This window comes from Ambystoma mexicanum, chromosome 3q, assembly GCF_040938575.1.
Source record: "Ambystoma mexicanum isolate Mex_15411 chromosome 3q, UKY_AmexF1_1, whole genome shotgun sequence".
NCBI lineage: Eukaryota > Metazoa > Chordata > Amphibia > Caudata > Ambystomatidae > Ambystoma > Ambystoma mexicanum.
In genome coordinates, this window is record NC_090926.1 from 56,081,697 (window position 1) to 56,105,291 (window position 23,595).

Below are 23,595 nucleotides of genomic sequence, written 5' to 3' on the forward strand. Positions count from 1 at the left end.
CTGAAGAGGGGTTAATGTGAGCTGTAGGGTTGTAACAGTTTCACAGTGACAACTATCCAAATAACACTTACACTCAAGGTTTATTGATTAAACAATTATTTATTAGTCTGTCAGTTTGGATAAGCCTTCTTTTGAAGGGAGCAAATATGTAAAACTTAAAATATACTTAAAAATACACACTCCGTTTCAATAAATCAGTAGATACCCAATTGGGATGGCACACAGACACTTCCTACACTGCGACTTCAATATCTAGGAAACTGTGGACATTGTTAGATCACTGGTGTATTTAGAGCAATACTGGTGTCAAAGGAAAAGGTTAGAGAAAGAAACAATTAACACGTTTCTCAAACAGGCAAGCACCTTTGAACCCCCCCCCCCCTCCAATGCAATGTAGATTAACCCTTTCCCAGCTATACAAGTAAGGTATGTAGGACAGATAAAAACACAGTCAGGTTAGAAGAGTCTTCAGGGAGCCAGGACAGCCAATGTCAATTGAGGAAAGTCTAGGGGAACTGAGGCACTTCTTGAAGGTATGTAAAAGTCTTGCACAATGAGAGTTTTGTTGAAAAATAAATCACTGTTGGGCCACAAGCTGGTAGGCTTGTGATGGCCAATGCTGCAAGCAACTCTGCAAAGGGCAGCCAATGCAAGTCTCAACTGAGAGCAAGCAAGCTACACAGATGAGAGGTAAGTACCCATTAATTCACAGTACCTTAGGTCTGAAGGAATGCTTCCAGCTGGCTTCTGTTCCTGTTGTAGGTCTTGCAGATCCTGTGTTCCTGGGCCTCAGTCGTCGGGATAAGAGGGAGAACATCTGGGGACTCCTGCGTTAAGATTTGAAGGTTGGCGGCAGCAATGGGCAAAGTTCAGATCAGCGGCACTTCGCGGTTTCAGCTACTCGGCAATAGCACGACTGCGGTTCTCGAACACAAGGTGGACTTTCCTAGCCTCTGGGGTCCAGCACTCTGTTGAGGTGGCTCAGGCTTGATTAGTCCCGCTTCGAGGGTGTCTTAGGATCTTCCTGGAGCTTGGGTCCGACTTAAAAATGATGCACTCTATTCTGGTGTTCCTGCCTCGGCAAGTGAAGTACAGCCATCAGAGAGGTTTTTCACTCGAGTTTGTCTGGGGTCGATTGGTCCCACCAACCCAAGGGGAGAAGTCGTCCTTTGCAGTGCTTCTATAGCCTTGGCGAATTCTGAGCTTCAGCACTGCAGCAGGGCTTCACCAGTCAAACCAACGGTCCAGGAGTTGCAGCAAGCTTCTCTTCCAAGTTCTTTAGTCCAGTGGTCGACTCTGCCTTCCTTAAAAAAAGAACTCGCCTTTCATGCAATTCACTATCATTCATTCGCAGCCTAGCTTTCACTCACACAGCAGGGTCACTGTCCTCCGAAGATAGCCAGCCAATCACCTTTGGGTGCATTCCTGTAACCTAGGAGACTAAGCACAGAGTTTCGGGATTCTCCCTTGCTTCCAGCCCTGCCAGACACGCTGGAGCCAGAGGCAGGCTTTACCAGTTAATCCTGCCAAAGACAAAAACAAACAAAGGGACCAAACCTGGTTTGGGGCGCAGAGTAAATCTCAAGAAGGACCTTTTGAACAAGAAATGAAAAAAAGACAGGGCCATTTTGACAAAATGGGCACCCATGGGTGTTATACTGCAGCTGCGAACGCAGCCAACGGTAAAAACACTCAATGGTAGTAAAAAGTAAACCACTGCCACCAGGCATTAATTGTAAGAAGGGTAATATAAAAATGTTACATGAGAAAGTAGCAATCCCTCCGGCACTCTATGTAAGATGGTGTTTGCTGGGTCTACAAAGTTACAAAAGGTGCTGTGCGTCTCAATGTAAAAAGATGATGCCTATGGAGTTTGTCAGACTCCAAAACCAAAGAGAAACAGTGTTCAAATAAAAAAAAAATACGAGAGTGAGAAAAAGGCCTCTCTCTCTTCAGGATAAAAATTAAAAGTCCTGCAAAAGAGCTGGGGGTCTCCAAGGTAGAAAGTAATTAGCACATTTCCAAGAATTCTCTTTAACAATGATTTTAAAGGGTTTGTTGGGGGTGGTCTGGGTGTGTAATACCAAAGGCATTTTCTGTTGTGTTAAGGATTTCAATCAGGCTACACGCACACCTCGTTCTCGGCCTAGTATGTAGCGGCTAACTGAGGTGCTTTTCTCAGTATTTATGTGGATTCAATTTTGGGATGATACACCACTCATATCACACTCCCTTTTCAAATACTCCGGGTCAAAATGCACAATGAAGCAGGCTGGTTGGTCAAATGCAATATTTATGTATTCAAAATTCAAAAGAAATCCCACACTTTTTAATATGGGGCAGCAATGACCAAAGGGGTGATTAGTAACAATGAGAATGTGAGCAATGCATTGGGTTTGACTTTTTAGTGGAGCATATACACAGCACAACAGGATAGGAGCACTTGATTTAGGACAGATAGCACCCAAGTTAGAATTTCCCCCTGCAATGTTCCCTCAACCCACCAATGATCAATTCCACAAAGAATGGATTACCAAAAGCATACAGTTCAGAAATGAGCGGAAAAACATCTTGCAGTCAAAGAACACTTAAAATTTACACTTTTGCAATTCCTGCCTAAAATTACTCAAACAGTTTTTGATACAAACGGGTGAAATACACTGAAGTGCGGTTGGGGGTTTGTGTTGGGGGATAAATATATCTCAGGTACAGAATGGAATTGAAAGTAAGTCTATAGCTGGTAAATTGAATATGTTATGCAAGATCCAAGAAGGTGCGCGAAAAAGGAAAGAAAATCTGTTGTGACAAGAATAGTTTTACTCTACACTAGAGTATTCAGGCTAGGCCACCAAAGAGGGACACAGTAAGCTCCAGGGTTGATTCGCAAGTCCAACCCTCTCGCCCCAGCGCCCACCCTGGTGGAACCAGTCTGATCACTCGAAATAGGATTAATAGCTTAGAATTTCACGAGAAAACTACTAAAGAGATGTCGCTAGCACTGGAAATCAAGGACAGGGTTGCAAGAATGATTGTGACAGTTTGAACAAGGTATCAGGATAAGGATAGGGTGACAGAGTAGGATGAGGACAAAGACAAGATGGGCTTTAGGTTCAGATGCAGTGGCAATTGATACTCCCAGTCCACTTTTTTGTTTTTGGATTTTGGACAGTCAACGGTTCTGGTCACTAAGCGGCAGGGGGCCTGGCAAACAGCGGGGCAGTTCTGCTTACCGGGTAGCACTTCTGGACTGGCAATTCTTGTCACTGGATATCATAGGTCATCAGGGTAGCAGGATTGCAGCAGCATGCAGTGAGTGGCAGCAAGCCAGGCTGGATCAGGATGCCAAAGTGTACCACAGTTTTCCCCTTGTTAATGGGAAATTTAGTGGCTTTTTGAATTGGAGGCCTTGTTGGGAATGGGATCAGCACTGCTTGGGTTTTGCAGTGGGCCCTGGAGTAGGATCAGCATTGTTTGACCTTGTATTTGGAGTCTGGATCTGGAAGATGACAGGAACGCAGCGGAGGAAATCCGGAAGAGAGTGTCTAGAGTCTTATCAGGGACCCTTATTTATTTAGAATGCCTAATGACATCAAAGTATAGGCTGGGCAGGGTTAACTAAGCACGCCCCTAAACTACTTGGATTGCTAAGGGGTGACAGGGGTGCTAATCTCTGCCTTGCTCTCAACTGGTTGGATTTCCAAAGGAATGATGTCAGATTTATGAGGAGAGTTGTGCAATGTCCAAAAACTCCCACATTTATTTTACTTAAAATCTGATTTTGCCAAAAACATACATTTACACCATTGCAATCTCTTGGCAAATTATATACACAGGTTACATATTTTGTGCAGGACATATCCGTCCAATCCTCCAGTCTGTGGGACCTTGTTTCGCCCTTCTGATACATTCTGGTAATTTTGAGCATGAACGATAAAGCCTAAAATTCCATAACTTTATACACAGATGCGCAAAAAATACCACTTTTAAACTGCAAAATTTACAATTTTTCAAAGTCTTGCTGCAGATTGGATAGGATTCTTTAAGGTTTATTCCTGAAATAGTCTTTGTGAACAAATGCCAGTTCCTTTGTCCCTGGGTCATTTTTTTTCTTGAACTAAAGCTGCTGCCAACTGTCATTTCCTTCAGAGCATGGTGGAGGTTTCTCCCTTGATTAAAGTTATATTGCCCCTTCACACTTCAGACTTCCTTCCCTGGAACTTCATTGTCAGGGTCCCAGCAGAAACAAAAGTCTGTTCAACCCCGTAATTATCAGGCGGTTGCGAGTATCTGCTGAGAGAGAGCCTTCCTTTTGGTCCCATCCCTCCAAGCAGAAAACCTGTTTTTCAACTTGTAACTCCAGCCGCCATTGTTTTAACCTTTAATTTCTTATCTTAGATCCAGAATTAAAGCAAGACTGTTGCATAAAATAACCCATGTTATATAGTCTCCCCAGCAACCCCTTTCATATTGCCAAAGACTAGCAGGCTTTCATTCACCAGTGTACTGTTCCAACACACAGGCATTTGTTTTACTTTAGTTTGCAAAAGCCCATTTATTTATTTATTTTTAATACATGACGACGATGGCCTTCCTTCTTAAATTCTAACTTCATCTCCAACAGATTCACACACTGTCTGCAGCAATAGTTATTCTCTTGAAATACTGGAGTTGGTTTGAAGCACAGATATATTGAAACAGGCATGGCTCAGCTAGTTAAAGTCTCTCTCTGAACAGCTGAGTTTTAGATTCTTTTGCAAAGAGAATGAATGCATTTCCTGGGAAAGCAAAAGTAAGTTTCCTGGTTGATTTTTTATATATATTTTAGAGTTGGTTTGACTGGGCCCGTCAATTCAGAATCATGCCTGGTTTTTATGAGGCTCAGTGAAACACAAAGGGCTTGGTAGGGTGTATTAATCAGTGGCTTTAATGAACAGGGGGAATAAGTGTCACAGCAGAATTTTTATTAAAGGTGAAAAAGGGTTTCTTTTCAATGGAGATTTAGGCTTTCGCAGCAAAGCAACGCTGCTTTTTCCACTTTCTTCCTTTTATTTATGTCGGAACACACTGGCAATCTCCTTCAATGTGCCCCCTGGTTCCATCCTGCCCGATGTGTGTTTTTGTTGCTGCGAAACGCAGTTTTGAGCCATGGCGCTCACAGGAGCCAGCACCACCATTTTGTGGTTTCTGCGCACCTGAAGCTTGATGTGGGGAATTGCTGTCGAGTGGGTCAATATATCCCACAATGTAACATTTATCGCCACCAAGGACTATGCGACATTGATCTATTCCTGGAAAATCTCAGGTTGTCGTATATTGAATGGGGAAATAGTCTAAAGGGAACGTGATTGTTCTGGGAGATTTTAACTCACTATGTAAGCAATGGTAGACTAATGTTACGAGAAAGGGTCAGGACTGTTAGGGAGAATTCTCAGAAATGTGCTAATTCCCTCCACCATAGAGACCCCCAGCAACTTCGCTGGATTTTGAGGACTTGATTTTTTTTTTTTACCTGGAGGGAGTGAGACCCTTTTTTAATGTGATTTTGAACACTGAGGTTCTTTTGGTTGTGGAGTCTGACAAACTATATAGGCATCATCTTTTACATTGTGTCACACAGCACCTTCAGTGCAGTGGCACAGGGAAGTCTTTCAGATTTCCCCAAGGTTTAAACACCTTCTCTGGGATACACTACTATCTTACAGTAGTGTGCTAAAGGGTTTACTTAGTATCCCTGTTAGGCAGAATTACATGCAGTACCCTTTGGGAACACTACACACAATTAAGACCACAGGTGGACGCACAATCTCACCTTTGGTACAAGCCTGTACTACACAGTTATGTGGTAGCAGTGGCTGAGCAGCCAGACTTCTCTCAAGAGGGATGTGAGCAGTACAAAATGTTACACAAAGGTCTTGCAATTACAGTAGTTCAAGCAAACACTTAATACACTACAGTACACAACCAATAAGTTTCTGAACAAGTTAAGCTCCCCTGAAGTGGGAGAAAAATGGCACTTCAGTAACTTTCAAAAGTTGTAGAAAGACAAAGGTTATAAGAATCATCACAATTACTTTCATAGGCAGGGCAAATAGTTTCAGTTCACTACAAGAGGCAATACAAATCAATAGGCCTGGGCCAAAGTCAATGGTTCAGTGTCTTGGATAGGATAGTACAGTTGTGGTAGTAAACGGTTAAGTCTTTGCCAATCTTCTTAGACGTAGTTTGCTAGAAAAAGAGTAATATCTTGGTTTAGGAGAGAACAAGACTCCAAAGTTGGGAATGTTTCACAAACTTTCACCGCGGCAGAAAGGATTTCCACACCGCATTTGCGCAGTACCTTCTGGATGAAGAATAGCTGTATCTGAGGCAGTTCCTGCAGATCTCGCTGTTCCTGAGCTTCTGTCGTGGGGACACGAAGGAGGACGTCAGGAGGTTCCTGCACTGCCCAGAGAAGAAGCCACAAGCTAGGCTAAACATTGGTTTAAGGTCCAAGTGCCTTAAAGTCCAAACTGGTATCCTTCTCAAAGGCTATCTGGTTTTCAACAGCACTCTGAAGAAAATTCAACCAGTATGGAGACAGTGCCCAGGTGGCTTGCGAGTTGGTTGTTCCCACCAGCTCAAGGGAAGAAGTTGTCCTTGAAGGGCTTCTCTAACAAGGGAATTCGGACCTGCAGCAGGGCTTCACCGGGCAAACCAACGGTCCAGGAGTTGCAGCAGTCATCCTTCAGCTCGTCTTCAAGACTTTCGTTCCAGTGGTCGACTGATTTCCAAGACCAGAGACTTGCTTTTAAACAGTTTTCTCCCATTCATTCCAGCCTAGCTGCCACTCACCCAGCAGGGTGGCCGTCCTTGCCGGACAGCCAGCCAATCGCACCAGAGTGCATTCAGGTCTCCTAGGAGACTAAGCACAGGGCACCTCGCTCACATCCTGTCCACCTCAGACACTCGGGCGCCAGGAGGGCTTCAGCACTGAAGCCCGCCAACGGGCATCGAACAAAGGGACCAAACCTGGTTTGGCGCGCAGTGTTAAACACTAGAACGACCTTTCCTAAAAGAAACGGCAACAAAAATCGGGATGGTAGTCTGTTCTAAAACCACCGACACCAGCCGTTTCAAGAGGAAAGGGTAACATTGGACTGTTACATGAGTGTTTAGACCTAGGGGACGCTAGGCAACCCCTCCAGCAATCTATAGGAAGACAGTTTGGGCTGGGTCTATGAATTTAAAAAGACTAGCAAAGTCAATTTAACTTTACATGCACTGGGAGACGGCGGTCAGTCCCAGAGAAGGTTTTAAACCTCAGGATGTCTGAAAGACATCCCTGTGCCACTGCACTGAAGGTGCTTTGTGACAAGAAAATGATGCCTATGGAGTTTGTCTAAAAACTCCATATCCACGGAACAAAAGTAAAAACGCACATCAAAATACACGAGTGGGGAAAAAAGGCTCACACTTTCCAGGTAAAAACAAAAGTCCTAGAAATCCAGCAAAGTTGCTGAGGGTCTCAAAAGGTAAGGGAAATTAGCACATTCTTGAGAATTCTCCCCAACAATCCCCTTTGTCTAGCTTCTCATGTAACAATTTTATGTTAACCTTTATGTGCCCGAAACTCCCTGTGCTTAGTCTCCTGGGAGACCCAAATGCACTTTTTAGTGATCGGCCGGCTGACTGTCCAGCAAGGACAGCCACCCAGCGGGTGATTGACAGCTAGGCTGGAATGAATGGGAGAACTGAATAAAAGTCAAGGCTTTTGGCTTGGAAGGCAGAGTCGACCACTGGACGAAGGAACTGAAGAACTTGAAGTTGCCCGCTGCAACTCCTGGACCGTTGGTTTACCTGGTGAAGCCCTGCTGCTGTGCTGAAACTCCAAATTCGTATCGACAGAAGCCCCTGCAAGGACGACTTCTCCCTTTGAGTTGGTGGGACCAATCAACTCCAAAGTAAACCACCTGGACATTGTCTTGGAGCTGGTTGCATTTCCACAGAGTTGCTGCTGGAAACAGAAACGCCAGGGAGAGGACCACCAGATTGTGTGCGTTGCTTTTAAATTAGCCAAGAGCTCCAGGAAGATCCTCTGGACTCCCAGGAAGCAGGACAGACCGAGCCTGAGCCCCCTCAACAGAGTGTGGGACCCAGAAGCAAGGAGAGTCCATCTCGACAGCCAGAAACGGCAATGTTGCTATTTGCGTTAGTCGCAAGGAGTGAAACACGAAGTGCCACTTGTTTGAAGATTGCCGGTTGTGAACAGTGACCGTCCCATTGCAGTGCAGGAGTCCCCACAAGTCCTTCCTCCTGACCCCACCACTGAGGCCCAGGAACAGTGAGATCTGCAGAGTCTGAGAGAACTTCGCTCTTATTGTAGTGTTGCTTGCATTTTCTACTACTCACAAGCTTAAACAGCTTGTGGCCCTACATTGATTTTCTTCAAAGACTTCTAAAACATTGTGAAAAACTTTTCTACTTACCTTCCAGAAGTGCTTCAACTCAAATCTTTTGCCCATTTGCTTTGGCTAAACCCGTTATACTGAATGACTCTGCATAGGGGATCCAAAAGTATTTGCCTGCTTAAGAATATTTGTGATCTCTTGTTCGTTCTAATAACCTTTCCCTTTGACAAAGTTCTAAAACTATTCTAAATTCAAACAGTAAGATAATAATGTCCCCAGCACCCTAGCTATTGAAGTCACCTGAGGGTGTAAGTTGAGACTGTGGGCCATCTAAAAGGGTCTTTACTGATTGAACTAAGAGTGTGTCGTTTTGAAGTGCATGTTGCTTTTATATTGCTCCCTTCTGAAGAAGGCTTACTCTAACTGACCGATAAATTAATAATGGTTTATTCAAGAAACCTTGTGTATAAGTGTTTATTTGAACACTTGTCACTGTGAATCACTGTGTAACTTCCCTACAGCTCACATTGACCCCTCTTGAGATAAGCCTGGCTATTGAACACGCTACCAACCTGTGCAGTACAGGCTTTTAACAAAGGCTGGGTTCCTATTGCCAGGTGGTCAGTACCAAAGGGTACTACATGCAATCTTGCCTAACAAGGACGTACCCTTGCATGTAGATGTTGGTTACAGACTTAAGATCGATAACAGATTTAAATGGTGGACTTGGGTTTGTTAAACCTAAACAGGGTTATTGAGGGAGATCCGTCTGGAGGTCATACATTGAATAGTTGCAAATCATACTACACTTTGGATTATATTTTCACTGATAGTTGCTTGTTTGGGTGGTGCAACCTATTCAAGGTTATCCAGACAGACTGGCGTGATCACAGTATGCAGAGATGTTCCTTGGAGTGGGATCACTTCCCCAAACAGAGGCAAGTATTTGGAGACGGTCATCACAAACGTACCCTAGAACAGAATAGTCTGGAATCAATGTAGGCTTGCACAGAGGAAAATCAAATGGTAGAGAACATGGTTTCTCCAACCTCTTATGAGTGGAAACTCGTCAAATTCACAGGAAAATGTTAACTTTGTTCTATCAGATCTGATCTATAATCTACCAGTAGTTAAAAAAACGAGTGGTAAGGACAAGTCAGTTAGAAATGGAGACGCAAAGGTATGAGTATTTGGCATTGAGGAAGATGGAAATTAGAGTTTTGAAAATGTTCATTTCTGTGCCAATTCCCTTTAACTTTCGAGACCAAGCTCTTTTGTTGGACTCCGGGCTTTTAATTTTAACTCCCGAGTGAGACAGACTTATTTCTCACCATAGGCATCTGCTTTTTGCATTTTGACACACAGCACCTTTTGTGCAGTGCCACCGAGAAGTCCCTTGGACTTCTCAATGTTGAACTACATTTTCTTGGGTGAACTACTGTTCGCAAGAATAAGATGACCCCCGTTTCACTTAGCTTTTCCTTTGTGGGACCAGCACACACCACCTTATGTGGAGTGCTGGGGGCAGGGGGAGGGGGGGTACATAGTAACCCCTTCCTCATGTAACATTTTGTTACACTAACTCACTTGAATGGCTTGTGGCAGTGGTTTCTTTGTTACTACCTGGTGACTGGTGTCTGCAGGTTGATACCTTCGTTAGAGTACAGCACCCAAAGGTGACCATTTTCAAAAAAATGGCTCCCCATCTTTTTTCGCCATTTATTGTCAGTTGGTTTCTTCTGGTCTATTCCTCAGTTTGAATCAAGTTTGAGTCCTTTGTGCGTTTTGCCTCTGGTGGGCTTCAGCCCTGAAGCCCGCCCAGGCTCCAGTGTGTCTGGAAAGGCAGAAAGTGAGGGAGGGTCCCAACACTTGCCTGTCATTTGTCTTTAGGTGTGCCCGAGTGAAACCAGTTCCAATTGCCCGGCTAGCTGTCCTGCAGGACAGCCACCCTGCTGTGTGATTGACAGCCTCGGGCTGTAAATGAATGGGAACTTCCAAAAATCTTGCTTTTTATGCGAATAGGAGGAGAGTCGACCACTGGAGGACCGCATCCGAAGCAAAAAGACGAGAGAAGACGCCAGCAGCACACTCCTGACTGAAGTGCCCGATGAAGCCCTGCAGCTGCCCTGACCCAGTTTTCGAATGACTGGGAAGACCTGTACATTAGGCTGGTGGGACCAACTAGGTCCAAGAAGCAAAAGAGTTCCTAAGGAAGAGTGTTAGAACAAGTAAGTACTTTAGACTTAGTGGAGGGTCCAGGGGCTTTATAGAAGACACCCTAGGAGGATTACAGCAAGGGCCTGGGTGCACTGGATGAGACTCCCAATCACAGAAAATACCCCAAAACTACACAGGAATCCCTAGAGACTTAAGGTCATTAAATACCCAAGCCTGCACATTATCTCAGCACAGAAGATTTTGTAGCAGGACACCTTCAGGATCTGCAGCCAAAAACCTAGTAGCTGAATCCCTTCATCAAGAAGGCAGGACACTGGAAGACCTTTTGCAGCAAGGATCACAGGGAAGGCTCTAGGCAAGGGTTTCCTTGCGGCTGGATGCGACTGTGGATTTGGCGCCTTTTTCAGAAGCATAGTTTGCAAGGTCCAGCACTCTGGTGAGGGGACTTTTCGGACTGGAATTGTGCCTCTGGAGATCCAGCAGGATGCCCATGAAGTTTCAGCAAGATTCGGTAGACCGTGCACCGCACAATGGCTCGAGGTCCCAGGGTATGTCACAGCACGGCGTGGGATGGCTAATAATGCAGGTCTTCTTGAGTCTAATGGGTCACACCACACTTTGGGTCAAGGTCGTCGTTTTCGGAGTCCCAAGGTCGGAAGGGCTACAGCAGGCACCGGTTACACAGCAGGCTCTCTGGTAGCTGGAAATCGTTTCAGCTGCAAATTTTTCAATCTTCCTCTTTGGTTTTGGTTCCAATGATCAACTACCTCTTCAGCTTCCAGGATCAGACTTGTATGCAGGAACTCAGCTAATCCAAATCCAAAAGCCTTGCAACATTCAAACTGGGGGGGGGGGGAGGAGGGTTGATGGTGGAGGGGCGATGTTTGCCAATACTTTCAGGAAAGCCAGCCTCCCTGTTTGAACTGGAATCTGGTACTTAGGCTGGAAGACAAAGGGCTGTAGAGTTTGACTCCTCCCTCGCTTCCTGCCTTCAGACACTCTGGAGTGGTGGGGAGTCCACAGGACTCACGCCGAAGAGAATAATTAATAAAATAAAATAAAAATCACAAAGGGATGTCCCGCCCTGGATGTCAGGGGAAGGAACAAGAACAAGGAACACTAAAATGGCAAAAACTAGACAGGGGCCCTTTTGGTAAAAAGCACCCATGGGTGCCTTTACCGGGGCTGTGCAAACAGCCTGCGGTGAAAGTGCGCTGAATTAATAAAAAGGTTCACTGCCACCAGCCATTAAAGCCAAGTTTGTCCTTGTAACATAAAGGTTACATTTAAAATGAGAAAGGGGATATATGCTCCCCAGCGCTCCACATAAGGTGGGGTTGTTGGTCACACCCAATACAATGCAAAAGGGATACAAAGATCCTTTCTACCCTTGGGAACTGCAGCTCTCACAGGGCTAACCAAAGAAAGTTAAAAGGGGGAGCCCCTAAGGCAGCCCAGCAACAATAGGCACATATTGCCGAAAGTTGTCAACGAGGATAACTTTTAAAAGACACTATGGAGTGTCTTAAAAATGACACCCATAAAAAGAGTAAGCGATTCTGTGTGTGTGGAAAAAGGTTCCCCCTCACAGAGGTTAAAGGAAAAATTACAACAGTAAAAGCAAAAAGTTATTGGGTTGACACAGGTCAGGAAGATTTATCATTGCTATGAACATTTTACCTAACAGTGGTTTGAGGGGAGGGCAGAGCAAGGGGGAACATAAGAGCTTGGCACTCTGGAGGAAGCTGTGACTGCCGCTGGGGAGTATGGAGGGGGACAAAAGTAGAAAGGGTCTAAAAGTAGGGGACAAAGAGAAAAGAATGGGTGTGGTGTGCGTTACCCATTCCTACAGTGTTGCTGTAACCAATTTATACATGTATGATGTCTAGCTGGTCACACACTTGAGTTAGCAGTCCAGGTAGGAGATAAAGGGCATACGAGTGTGAGAAGAGGCCAAGAACAGAAGTCTGCTGAGGCCTGGCACTGCTCATACCATCTCATACTTATACGTGCTCCTCTGGATCATGCTCTTAGTGCGTTGCACGTAAAGCAAAATGTTGGCGAAGATTCGGATGGCATCTTGGTAGCGGCGCATCATCAGGTATGCAAATCCCACGTAGTAATAGGTGGTGACCTGGCACTCGGGCACACGGGAGTACATGCTCTGTGGAAAAAAGATGAGACCGGTGGTGATTTCACTAGAGGAGATACATGAACATGCAGGCACAGCAGAAAAAATGCATCCACCAAGATGAGCATGCAGCAAGATCATTAAATGCACAAGTTAGCAAGCAACAGTTTCACAATTGTTCTTACTCCCCAAACTAAGTCCCCCCCTCTCCTCTGCAGTACCAAGTGAAAACTTCATTTCTGCACAGAACTAATGATTCCTTTGTCCTTCCCTCATTTCTTCCTGCTACCCTCCTTTATAGGGAGTGCATGCTTCCCCCGCCCTCGCTCAGCGCAGACCCTGCGTTTGCCTATTTCCCCCTCCACAGCCAACGGTCCCCGCTAGTACTCTGCATTTCTTTTACCCAATAGTTCTGATATTCAGATTGTCCACTCCCCCTCTCACTCCATCAGAGCTCCCCTCTCCCCCTTTTTATCATTGACAGGACTTCGTTTGCTGCCTCCCATGCACCCACCACAGGATATCCATACAGTTACCTTCTTATTGAGCTCAATGTTCTCCAGGACTTTAATGGCCTGGTAATAGTCTCCGAGCAGGGAATGAAGACGCAGGAGCCCCACAAGGCTGAAATAGCCCAGCATCTTGTAGAGTGAGTGACGGCCATACTCCCCAGCTACGCTCTCTGGATCTCCTGGACAGAAAAGTGGACACCACAGTGTGTAAAAGTAGGAGCCAGGCAACTGGGACAAAGACAAATAGTGCAATGTGTCTATCCCTTAACCTTTTCAAAACCCACACAAAAAGGATTCATTTACATTCACTTAGGCACCCACTAATGGCAGTTAGGCAGCAATATCTTAAGGTCTTTTTTACTCTACGTCATACATCACCACCCCCACCCTTTAATAGATGTGGATTGAATATAAAATATTGGAATATTAAGGGGAGGATGTTAACGCAGGTTAAGGATTGTTACAGGTAATTCTCTTTTCCTTCAGGAAGGGAGCCTGCCCAGATTCATAACCGGATTGAATTGATCGGGGAGCATTATAGAGCTCGTTTTAGCCACTTACAATCCTATCCGTCCATGTGAGGAAAGTGGGGCTTGGCAGAGCCCGGCAAGGCTGTTTTTGGGCAGCGGGACCCAGAAGACTTCAGTTCCCATGATTACATGGGTTTTGGAGTGCACTCATTCGGTCTTGCTCTATATAAACTCACCCCCAACCTGTGCTGCGTGTTGGTGATTTTGGCATTTGGAGGCATATGCCGCAGGAGAGCAGGACGGCGTACTGGAGGACCCGCGCACAGGCGGTGCAGAGGGCTAAGTGGAAGGTGTGGAGGGGCATCGCTGCTCTCTCCCTCGTGGCAGGCGTGGCAGGGCATCACGGAGAGCGCAGGCACGCCCACTCAATGCAGGAGCATCATTGCCTGGAGAGGTGCCAGTGTTAGGGAGAATTCTCAGAAATGTGCCAATTCCTTCCAGCTTAAGAGATCCCCCAGCAACTTTGCTGGATTTTGAGGACTTGAGTTTTTTTAACCTGGAGAGAGTGAGACCCTTCCCCCCCCCCCCCCCCCCCCCACTCGCTCATGTATTTTGATGTGTGTTTTACTCGTGTTCTTCGATTATGGCGTGTTAGACAATGCCATAGGCATCTTTTCATGTGCGTTACACAGCACCCTCAGTGCAGTAACAAAGGGAAGACTTTTTAGGCTGTCCCAAGGTTTAAATACCTTCTCTGGAATAAGCTACTGTTTCCCAGAGACTGTAAAGTTAAATTGACTTTACTAGCCTTTTTAAATTCCTAGACCCAGCACACTATCTTACAATAGTGTCTAGAAACTCATGTAGCCGTCAAATGCTACCCTTTCCTATCGAAATGGCTGGTGGCAGTGGTTTTACAACGAACTACCATGATTTTTCCTGACCGCGAACACTGGTGGCGTTAAATCGCGGGAGCCATGTTTTCCAAGATGGCACCTGAGCCTCCTTTATTTAAACGGGTCCCGGTCTTTTTTCGCCATTTCTTTTTGGAAAGGTCCTTCTAGAGTTTGTCTCTGCGAGCCAAGCTAGGTTCGGTCCCTTTGTTTCTATGCCTTTGGCGGGCCTCAGGACTGAAGACTGACTCTGGCGCCTGAGTGTCTGGGGGTGGGCAGGAAGTGAGGGAGGTGTCCGAAATGCCCTCTGGCGTGATTGGCTGGCTGACTGTCCGGCAAGGACAGCCGCCCTGCTCGGTGAGTGGCAGCTAGGCTGGAATGAATGGGAGAAAACTCTTTAAAAAGGAGAGTCTCTTGGACTGGAAAGCAGTGTCGACCACTGGAACGAAAGACGAGCTGGAAGAGGACGGCTGCTGCAACTACTGGACAGTTGGTTTGACTGGTGGAGCCCTGCCGCAGGTCCGAATCCCCAAGTTCACCTCGACAGAAGCCCTTCAAGGAAGACTTCTTCCTTTGCGTTGGTAGGACCAATCAACTCGTAAGCCACCTGAATAGCATTCTCTGAACTGGTTAGGATTAACCAGGGAGGTGGGGGGGGGAGTTTGGGGGGGGCTGAGGGGGAAGGAAACCAGCTTGTGTGCTTGAAGAACAGCAACCGGAATCGAAGATTTGCCAATTTACCAGCTTTGCGACCAGTCCTGTGCAGGAGTCCCCGAACCCCCCCTCCGACGTCCTCCCTTGTGTACCCACGACTGATGCTCAGGAACAGCGAGATCTGCATGAACTACCAGGAACAGAAGTCTTCAGCTTCATCTTTTTCTTCAATATAAGGTACTGTGAAAACCTGACCGAGAGAACTTACCTCTCACTGCGAAAGTGCGTGCAACTTTGGCAACTTGCAGGCCTAGTCAGCTTGTAACCAGACATACAAACCTTTCTTCCGTTAACTACTTTGAAGAACCATGGCAAGCGAGTCCGATGTCAAAGCGAGCGCTCTACTCGCTGTGCTATCTGTGGAGAGCCTGCTGACGCAGGGTCGAATCCCGGCAGGGCCAAACTCAGCCTTTCATCCTTGCGAGGTCGATAAATGAGCACCACACACCGTGGATAATAAGCAGCACTCAGATACCTGAGGGTTCGTTGCGCTATATAAATGCTAAATTATTAACCTTTCCGTTTAAATACCAGAACCGTTTTTACTTATAAAAAGACACTAGCCATTGACTTTGGCCTACCTATTGCATTGAATCAACTCCTCTGGTGAACTACTATTTGCACTGTTTTAGAGTAACTAACATACGTTTTATTATCTTCAGCCTTTTTGCTCCTACTTCAATGCTATTTGGCTCCAACTTCAAGGGAGCTCAACTACTTAGTTATCAGTATTGTTGTATAACTTGTGTGATATTAGTTGCCTCGTTTAGTGAATGTTCTATAAAATAGTGTAATAAATTAATAAGTATTTTTACCAAGAAACCTTGAGTAAAAGTGTCTATCTAAATACTTCTCATTGTAGACCTTTGTGTAACACTTACAAGCTCACATTCCCTCTCGAGATAAGCTGGCTGCTCAGCTCGCTACCATAAACTGTGTGGTACAGACTTATACCACAGGTTGGTTTTGCTTACACCTGTAGTCCTATTTGTGTGTAGTGGTACCAAAGAGTACTGCACACAAACTCTGCCTAACAGGTGGCACAGCGGCTGGGATTACGCTAGATGTAGACTCTCCTTGCCTGCTGGGGTGCATCCCAAGACCCAAGGGGGCTAAACACGTAAGCAGGCTGAAAGACTTATCGTATATCTTGGCAAAAAGAAGGATTGCAATGGGATGGAAAGCATTGGCAAGATCGGCGGTGCAAGTATGGTGGGGTGATCTGCTGAGGTGGGCCTATGCGGAAACAGCAGTGTGGTCAGAAGCGTCCAACAGAGAGGAAGAACCGGGAGTGAGAGGGGTAGACATGTGGAGACAGCTCAAAGCGGGGCTGGTCATCCCAGTGGATGAGACACAGGAGCGTGGGGACGCAGGAAGAGAAGCCGTAGCCAACACAGAAAAGACAAACTAAGGAATGAGAGAGGAAGTGTAGGGTAGGCCCATGGGAGGGAATGGGAGTTGGGGAGGGAAGTTGTTGATTTATTCCATTGCTTGCGATTATTAAAAGTGCACATTGTTGAGCTTGTAGGGTCAGAAAAACAAAATTGTTTTAATAAAACATTTTTCTTTTTTAAATGTCTCTGGTGGTGCTCATTGACCAAGGAAGTATCCCTTAATACCAGGCACAGGCTTATACAATTTAAAATAGTTAATAGGCTACATTTCACCCCTGCAAAGATTGCCAGGTTCGCATCCTCTGCGTATGGCAGCTGCATTCAGTGCAACGCGGAGATAGCCGACCGACACCTCATGTACTGGAGTTGTCCGCGTGTAGCCCAGTTCTGGCAGGTGGTTTCAAACTGTCTGAACGAAATTGTGGATGTCTCCCCTACACCTTCACTCCCAAAATATGTTTCTGGCGATATAGGGAAGACTCCTGTTAAAACACGTCGACTCCTTAACCTTGGGCGTTTGGTGGCTAAAATGTTTTATTTTGCTACAGTGGAAATGAAGGGCCGCCAGACATTAAAACGTGGCCTAAAGAAATGACTTATGCCAATGAGTGTGAGGAGGCCTACATTTCCCTTGTTGCACTGGCCTGCAGGCATAAAGACATTTGGGAGCCGTTTCTAGAATAATTAAGGAGACCAGCTCAGTAAAAACTCTGAAGAGCCAATATTCTAAGATATTCTGCCTGGCAAATGCATTCATGTATATGTACAAAACTGTTCAAAAGATGTTAATCCCATAAGATATTGAAATCTGTATTTATGGATGTATGCTTTGCACTGTACTAAATAAAGGTTTTAACCTCCAGGCAATAGGAACCCAACCTTTGACAGAAGTCTGAACTACACAGGTTGGTAGTGTGGCTGAGCAGCCAGGCTTATCTCAAAAGGTGTCAATGTGAGCAGTAGGGAAGTTAGACAGATTCAGTGACAATTATCCAAATAAACTCTCAGACACAAGGTCTCTTGATTAGACAATTATTAATTTATTTAACAGACAGTTAGAGCAAGCCTTCTTCAGAAGGGGGCAATATAATAGTAGCAGAGTAGCAGTCTCTGAAGTCATCCCTGTGCTTCACCTGAAAGTGTTTCTTCGTGCTGTTCCTGTTAGCTAGTCTATTTACTAGCTCTGCTGAGAGGGCTGAACTTTGCTTATAATCCCTCTCCTGCCGCAGAGCGGCCGTGGAGTAGCTGCAGAGTAGCAGTCTCTGCAGTCTATGGCAGCGCAGGCAGCTCGGAACAGAGGCGAAAGCGATCCTCGTTCCTGTCCTCTTTTGATCGCAAGCCCCCCACCAGAGGCAGAAGGTCACCGGCTTCGGAGTTCGACTAAGCTTAAGGAGAAATCAATGGCTCACCACCCTGGCTGGGAGGCGGGGCGTCCGTGTGCATTGGACCCACCGAGACCAGAAGATGCCGAAGCTGGATCATCCTTCGAGCGGGCCGCTGCGGACGGCAACTCCGGAGCCTGCACCACCATTACAGCGCCCTTCCCCTGTGCAAACCCTGTAGCGCACCTCGGAGGAGAGGCGCGGACGGCTGAACCAAGTAAGGAGGCAGGGGAAGTCGAGGAGCTGGCTGTTGCTCCCTTGTTGCCACATCCACCTGCGGGGTCTACCAAAGGAGGAACTGTGCCCCCTTTGACTCTGCTTACCAGTCTTGAGGCGGCCGGGGGCGAAGGGGCCGCCTCTGCACACCCGATCTAGTCTTGTTTGCTGCCTCTTAACCAAATAGAGGTACATCAGCAGCACGCCCGTCCGCCCTAAATTGAGGCAAAGGAATTCCTGGGTGCGCCGGCAGGCCCGTCCTCACCTACCTTGGCTCAGTCGGGGGACATTGAGGAGCCGGAAACCCCAGGGTGTTCTCCCCCGAACAGTCCACAAAACGGGCTCGAACACTGTTGCCAAATGAAATTGCCATATGCCTCCACAAACCACCGACTCCAGAAAATAAAGAAAGCGCCTGCACGAAGAAAGATGTGCCCACCTCCGACAAAAGTCTGTCAAGTCTACGCTTAAGACCTACCAACCCCCCTCAAGCCCAACGAGGGTACCGAGGGGCCCCATGAAGGGAGAGACTAGAACTCATGTAGCGACCTCGCTTGTAAAAACTTCTTTGCTAAATTTCTAAAAAGGAAAGACGTTGCACCAGAGGAACTTTCCGATGCTGAAATTTTGAATGCGGTCATCGACCAGCGCCACCCTCTAAAGCGCTTTCAAACTCTCCACGCTCAGTGGGGGGCCAAACGCCTGGCACAGCTGGCAGCCTCAAGGTCTTGGCCCCGCACTCATCCTCAGATGGCATTTTGGGTCGCCAGGTCCTTCCACACCCTCCTTGCTGCGGCAGCCTAAACGAACCCCGCGGACGGAGGAGGGTGGGATCCTGGCTAGTTCTGGTATGCCTTCTCGGTCCCTAGCAGTAGACCACTCCGGTCCCCAGAGAGCTTCAGCTCCCGCCTCGGCGCTCTTCACTTTCCCACCGATTACTGTTGATCCCCAACACCCCCCCCCCCCTCTTCAGCCACTCTCTGTCTGGACACAGAGGTGACTTTACCACAGATGGGGTGCGGGTGGAAAGGAGACTCCGCAAGACCATCTACACCGGTGCCGTCCTCAGCACACATCAGGGGAATAAACAATCTCTGCCTTCGACCAGACACGCGCATGGCTACCTGCATCGGATGATCCAGTCAAAACCGACTTTCTATTAAAGGACTCTTAACAAAGATTTTGCAATCTTTGACGGCCTGAAAGAAAAGGACCTACCAGTCAATACGGAGCCATTGCCTCGAGCTGAGGCCCCTGCAAAAAATGTGGCTTCCGAATTAAACCCTTTTAGAAAAAGCTTTTGAGCGGTAAATCCAGTGTAACCAGAGGCCGGACGACAAACCATAAGCATGAAGGTGACGCACTCTTCCCATCCTTTACCTCCAAATCTGCCAGTGGAACCCGCCACAGATGACGAGTTAATGAACCCAAGTGTTTACTCGGTTTCAGAGGTGGAAGAGGACAACCCTCCATCCAGAACCGCCGAAGAAATGGGTGCTGTTAAGCCATCGAACAACCCTCAAACGGGGGTCCACAGTCGGGAAGAACTTCACTTCCAGACTATGGAGAACCGTCGTAAGAACCTTATTGCCAAACCCACCTGAGGCCCAGTGGAGAGGAGGTCTTCGCAAGAGCAATCACAACGCTCAACTCAGACAGTGCAGGGACCTCGCGACCAGCATTTCCAGGCAACAGACGTGAGGTGGTGAGACCTCGCTCCCAGTCTTTTGACCCTAAAACCAGCAAGAACCGATGGGTATATTCCACTTAAGACTGTTCGCCCTTCAAATCGCAGAGACACCACCAAGGCTCTCATCCGGCAAAAGTAAGTCCACGTCGACAAAGACTCAATTCAAAGTCTGGGAATTGGAAATCTTCCCTACGAGCAAAGACTGAGCGCTTGTTCAAGTTAGAACAACTTCTTGACAATAAGAAATACATTATCTTAAATCGAGGCTTTGTGCTCAACCTATTCAAATGTATTCCGTCTTTGCAGCGATTCAGAACTGATGATCTCTTACTGGTTGAATCAATCCATGAAGGAAAAAAAGCACCAGCCTATCTTTATGCCTCTTCCACCTCGGTAAAAAACATGATCTCGGACAACGCTGAAAATCTCCTGAAACTGGGCTTTGATCTCTCAGAATAAGCAGAAAACAGCCCATTCCTGTCTAGGAGGGTGTTCCACGAGGACATCAGGACTACAAATACCAAAAGCCCCGTTCACCCCGAGTCGTCCTCTAAACCACCATCACGGACAACTAACGAACCAACTAACAAAGACAACCGGATGAAAGAAGGAACAAGTTACTTACCTGTAACTGTTGTTCTCCAGCATGGGTCTGGCATGGATTCACATGCTCATGAATATTCCCCGTTAGGCCGGGAATCCTCGGTAAAGAAAAAAAAAAATCAGTATCAGTTTCGTTTATGATCTGTCTTTCGTAGTAGTAACCAATCACTGATCTCTGAGTCATACTGCCCCAGCCAATGACTGCCCTCTCCCGAAGCCCCTCCCCTGGCAGCCATCCTCAGATTTGGTAGCACGTAAAGTGGCAGTATGACCAAGTGAAGAGCCGCAGAGGGGAAGGAGGGAGGGTTCGCATGTGAATCCATGCCAGACCCATGCTGGAGAACAACAGTTACAGGTAAGTAACTTGTTCCTTCTCCAGCATGGGGTCTGGCATGGATTCACATGCTCATGAATATAAGAATACATATCAGTACACACATGCACAACCACGGGAGGTGGCAAAAGGCTCAACATTAAGCATTACATGAACTCAACATTAAGCAACTCTTACCTCCTCACCAGGCCCACCTTCAGACGAACTGTGCAGCACTGCTTGGCCGACCCTGGACTCCTCCCTGGAATCCCGGTCGACGCAGTAGAATCTCGTGAAGGTGTGCATCGACCTCCACGTAGCAGCCCTGCAGATGTCCAGCAGGGGCACACTAGACAGGAACGCTGTAGTAGCAGCGATCACTCTGGTCGAATGGACTCTGACGGCCGGGCAACGGTCAGTTTGCCAACCGGTGACAGTGCATGATGCAGCCAGAGAGCCATCTGGAAATGGAAGCCTTCAAGAGAGCCTTCCCCTGGTTCACAGGTCCAAAGTTCACAAAAAGCTGTGATGTCTTCCGAAAACTCTTCGTTCGGTCCACGTAAAACTTCAGCGCTCTAGCTACATCCAGCGAGTGCAAAGCCCTCTCGGCCGGCAACGAAGGCAACAGGAAGAAAACTGGTAACACCAAGGGCTCGTTGAGGTGGAAGTCCGACGGCACCTTGGGCATGAAGGAAGGGTGCATCCTCAGCACCACCCTCGTGTCGTGAAAAGTCAAGTATAGAGGCTTACAGGATAGGGCCTGAATCTCTCCCACTCGTCGTGCGGAGGTGATGGCCACAAGAAAAGCTGTCTTCCACTACAGGAACTTCAACGGCGCCGAATGCAGAGGCTCGAATGGCGCCCCCATGAGTCTAGACAGCACCACGTTGAGCTCCCATGCCGGGGCAGGGGCCTTCACCGGCAGGAACGATCGGCAGTCCCTTCATAAATTCCTTCACCAGGCGATGAGACCACAAGGACGCCCATCCCGTAGTTCTGGCGTATCGGGAGATTGCAGCCAGATGTATCTTGATGAAGGCGTGAGCTAGTCCAGCCTTGGCCAGCGACAGTAGGTACGGCAGTAATTGAGGGGCCGTAATTCGCAGAGGGTTAATCTTCTGTGCACGGCACCAGACAAGAGAACCTCTTCTCTGCATGTCCGTAGCACTTCAGAGTTGAGGACGCCCCGGCCTTTGCAAGAAACTCTCTGCAGTCAGCCAGGATATCGTACCCTCCAAACTCTAGTGCTGCAGGAGCCAGGCCTGCAAGTTCAGCGACTGTGGGTCATGATGAATGGCACCTCCTTCTCTGGAAAGATCTGCGTCTGTCGACAGCTTGACTGGTGGGGACGCTGACAAGTCCAGAAGGTCCGGGAACCAGATCTGCCTCGGCCACGCTGGTGCGACGAGGATCGTCCTGCACTGGGACCTTTTGAGCTGGTTGACAAGTCAGAGCAGCAACGGCAATGGAGGGACCGCATACAGGAACAGGCCGTCTCAGGGGAACGAGAAAGCATTGCCCATGCTCCTCGGTTGTGGAAACCTGCTGGCGAACCTCTGGCACTGGAGTTCATCGCAGTCGCGAACAGGTCAATCTGGGGTTTGCCCCATCGCTGAAAGAATCGGTCCACTTGATCCTGGCGTAGTTCCCACTCGTGGCACAAGCGCAGCTCTCTTCTGAGTGAGTCAGCGATGGTGTGTTTTATCCCTGCCAGATGAAACGGCACCAGAAACATCCATTGAGCAACGGCCCAATGCCACAGATCCTGGACTTCCTTGGTTAGGGCTGGGGATCTGGTTCCGCCCTGCTTCCGGGTGTAGAACATTGTGGTGGTGTTGTCGGTGAAGATCCTCACCACCTTGCCCTTGAGGGACGGGAGAAAGGACCTGAGGGCCCAGAACACTGCCCAAAGCTCCAGGATGTTGATGTGGAGCGGCTTCTCCTCTGGGAGCCAAAGGCATCTCACCTGAAGATCTCCGGTGTGCGCTCCCCACCCCTCCAGAGAGGCATCGGTCGTCACCGTTGCCTGGTGGGCGGGGGTCTGAAAGTCTGTCCCTGCCGCCAGATTAGCGCGGGTGCCCCACCACCGGATCGCTCAACGGAAGGTCTCGTTGAGGGATCCGGTCCTCGAAGCTGCCCGTAGCTTGAATCCAGCGGGCTTCGAGGAACTCCTGTAGTGGGCGCATCCGAAGCCTGCACAGGCGCACAAGATATATGCAAGAGGACATCATCCCGAGGAGGGACTTGATGGACCTCACCCTGGCCACGTCCGTCGCCATCAGACGCTGCACCTTGCCTAGGATGGCCTTTGTCCTTTCCTCCGACGGTGAGGCCAGACGCGCCACTGTGTCGAGCCTGGCTCCCAGAAACAGTGCGACTTGAGAGGGGACCAGGTGGGACTTGGGGAAGTTGATGGAGAACCCCAGGTCCGTGAGCAGCTGGACGGTCTTCGCTTTGTTCTACGGCGAGCTCCCTTGTCCTTGCGTGGATGAGCCAATCGTCCAGGTAGGGGTGGACGTGGATCCCCTGCTGGCACAAGGCACTTGGTGAAAACCCTGAGTGCCGACTTCAATCCGAACGGGAGGGCCTTGAACTGGTAGTGCCGCCCTTGCACCACGAACCTGAGGAACTTCTGGTGTCCTTTTAAAATGGGAATGTGGAGGTATGCATCCTCCAAATCCAACGACGACAGGAAATCGCCCTCCTCCAGCT

At 47.8% G+C, this 23,595-nt stretch overlaps 1 protein-coding gene across 1 annotated transcript in view; it reads right to left on the bottom strand.

The window, feature by feature from the left end:
- Positions 1–23,595, bottom strand: part of EIF3L (eukaryotic translation initiation factor 3 subunit L) — a 277,699-nt gene that overhangs the window by 63,157 nt on the left and 190,947 nt on the right. The window contains exons 9-10 of the mRNA XM_069653069.1: positions 13,233–13,387; positions 12,559–12,729 (exon numbers count right to left, since the gene is read on the bottom strand). Of these exons, the coding sequence (XP_069509170.1) occupies positions 12,559–12,729; positions 13,233–13,387 (326 nt within the window). The remainder of the gene's footprint in view (positions 1–12,558; positions 12,730–13,232; positions 13,388–23,595) is intronic.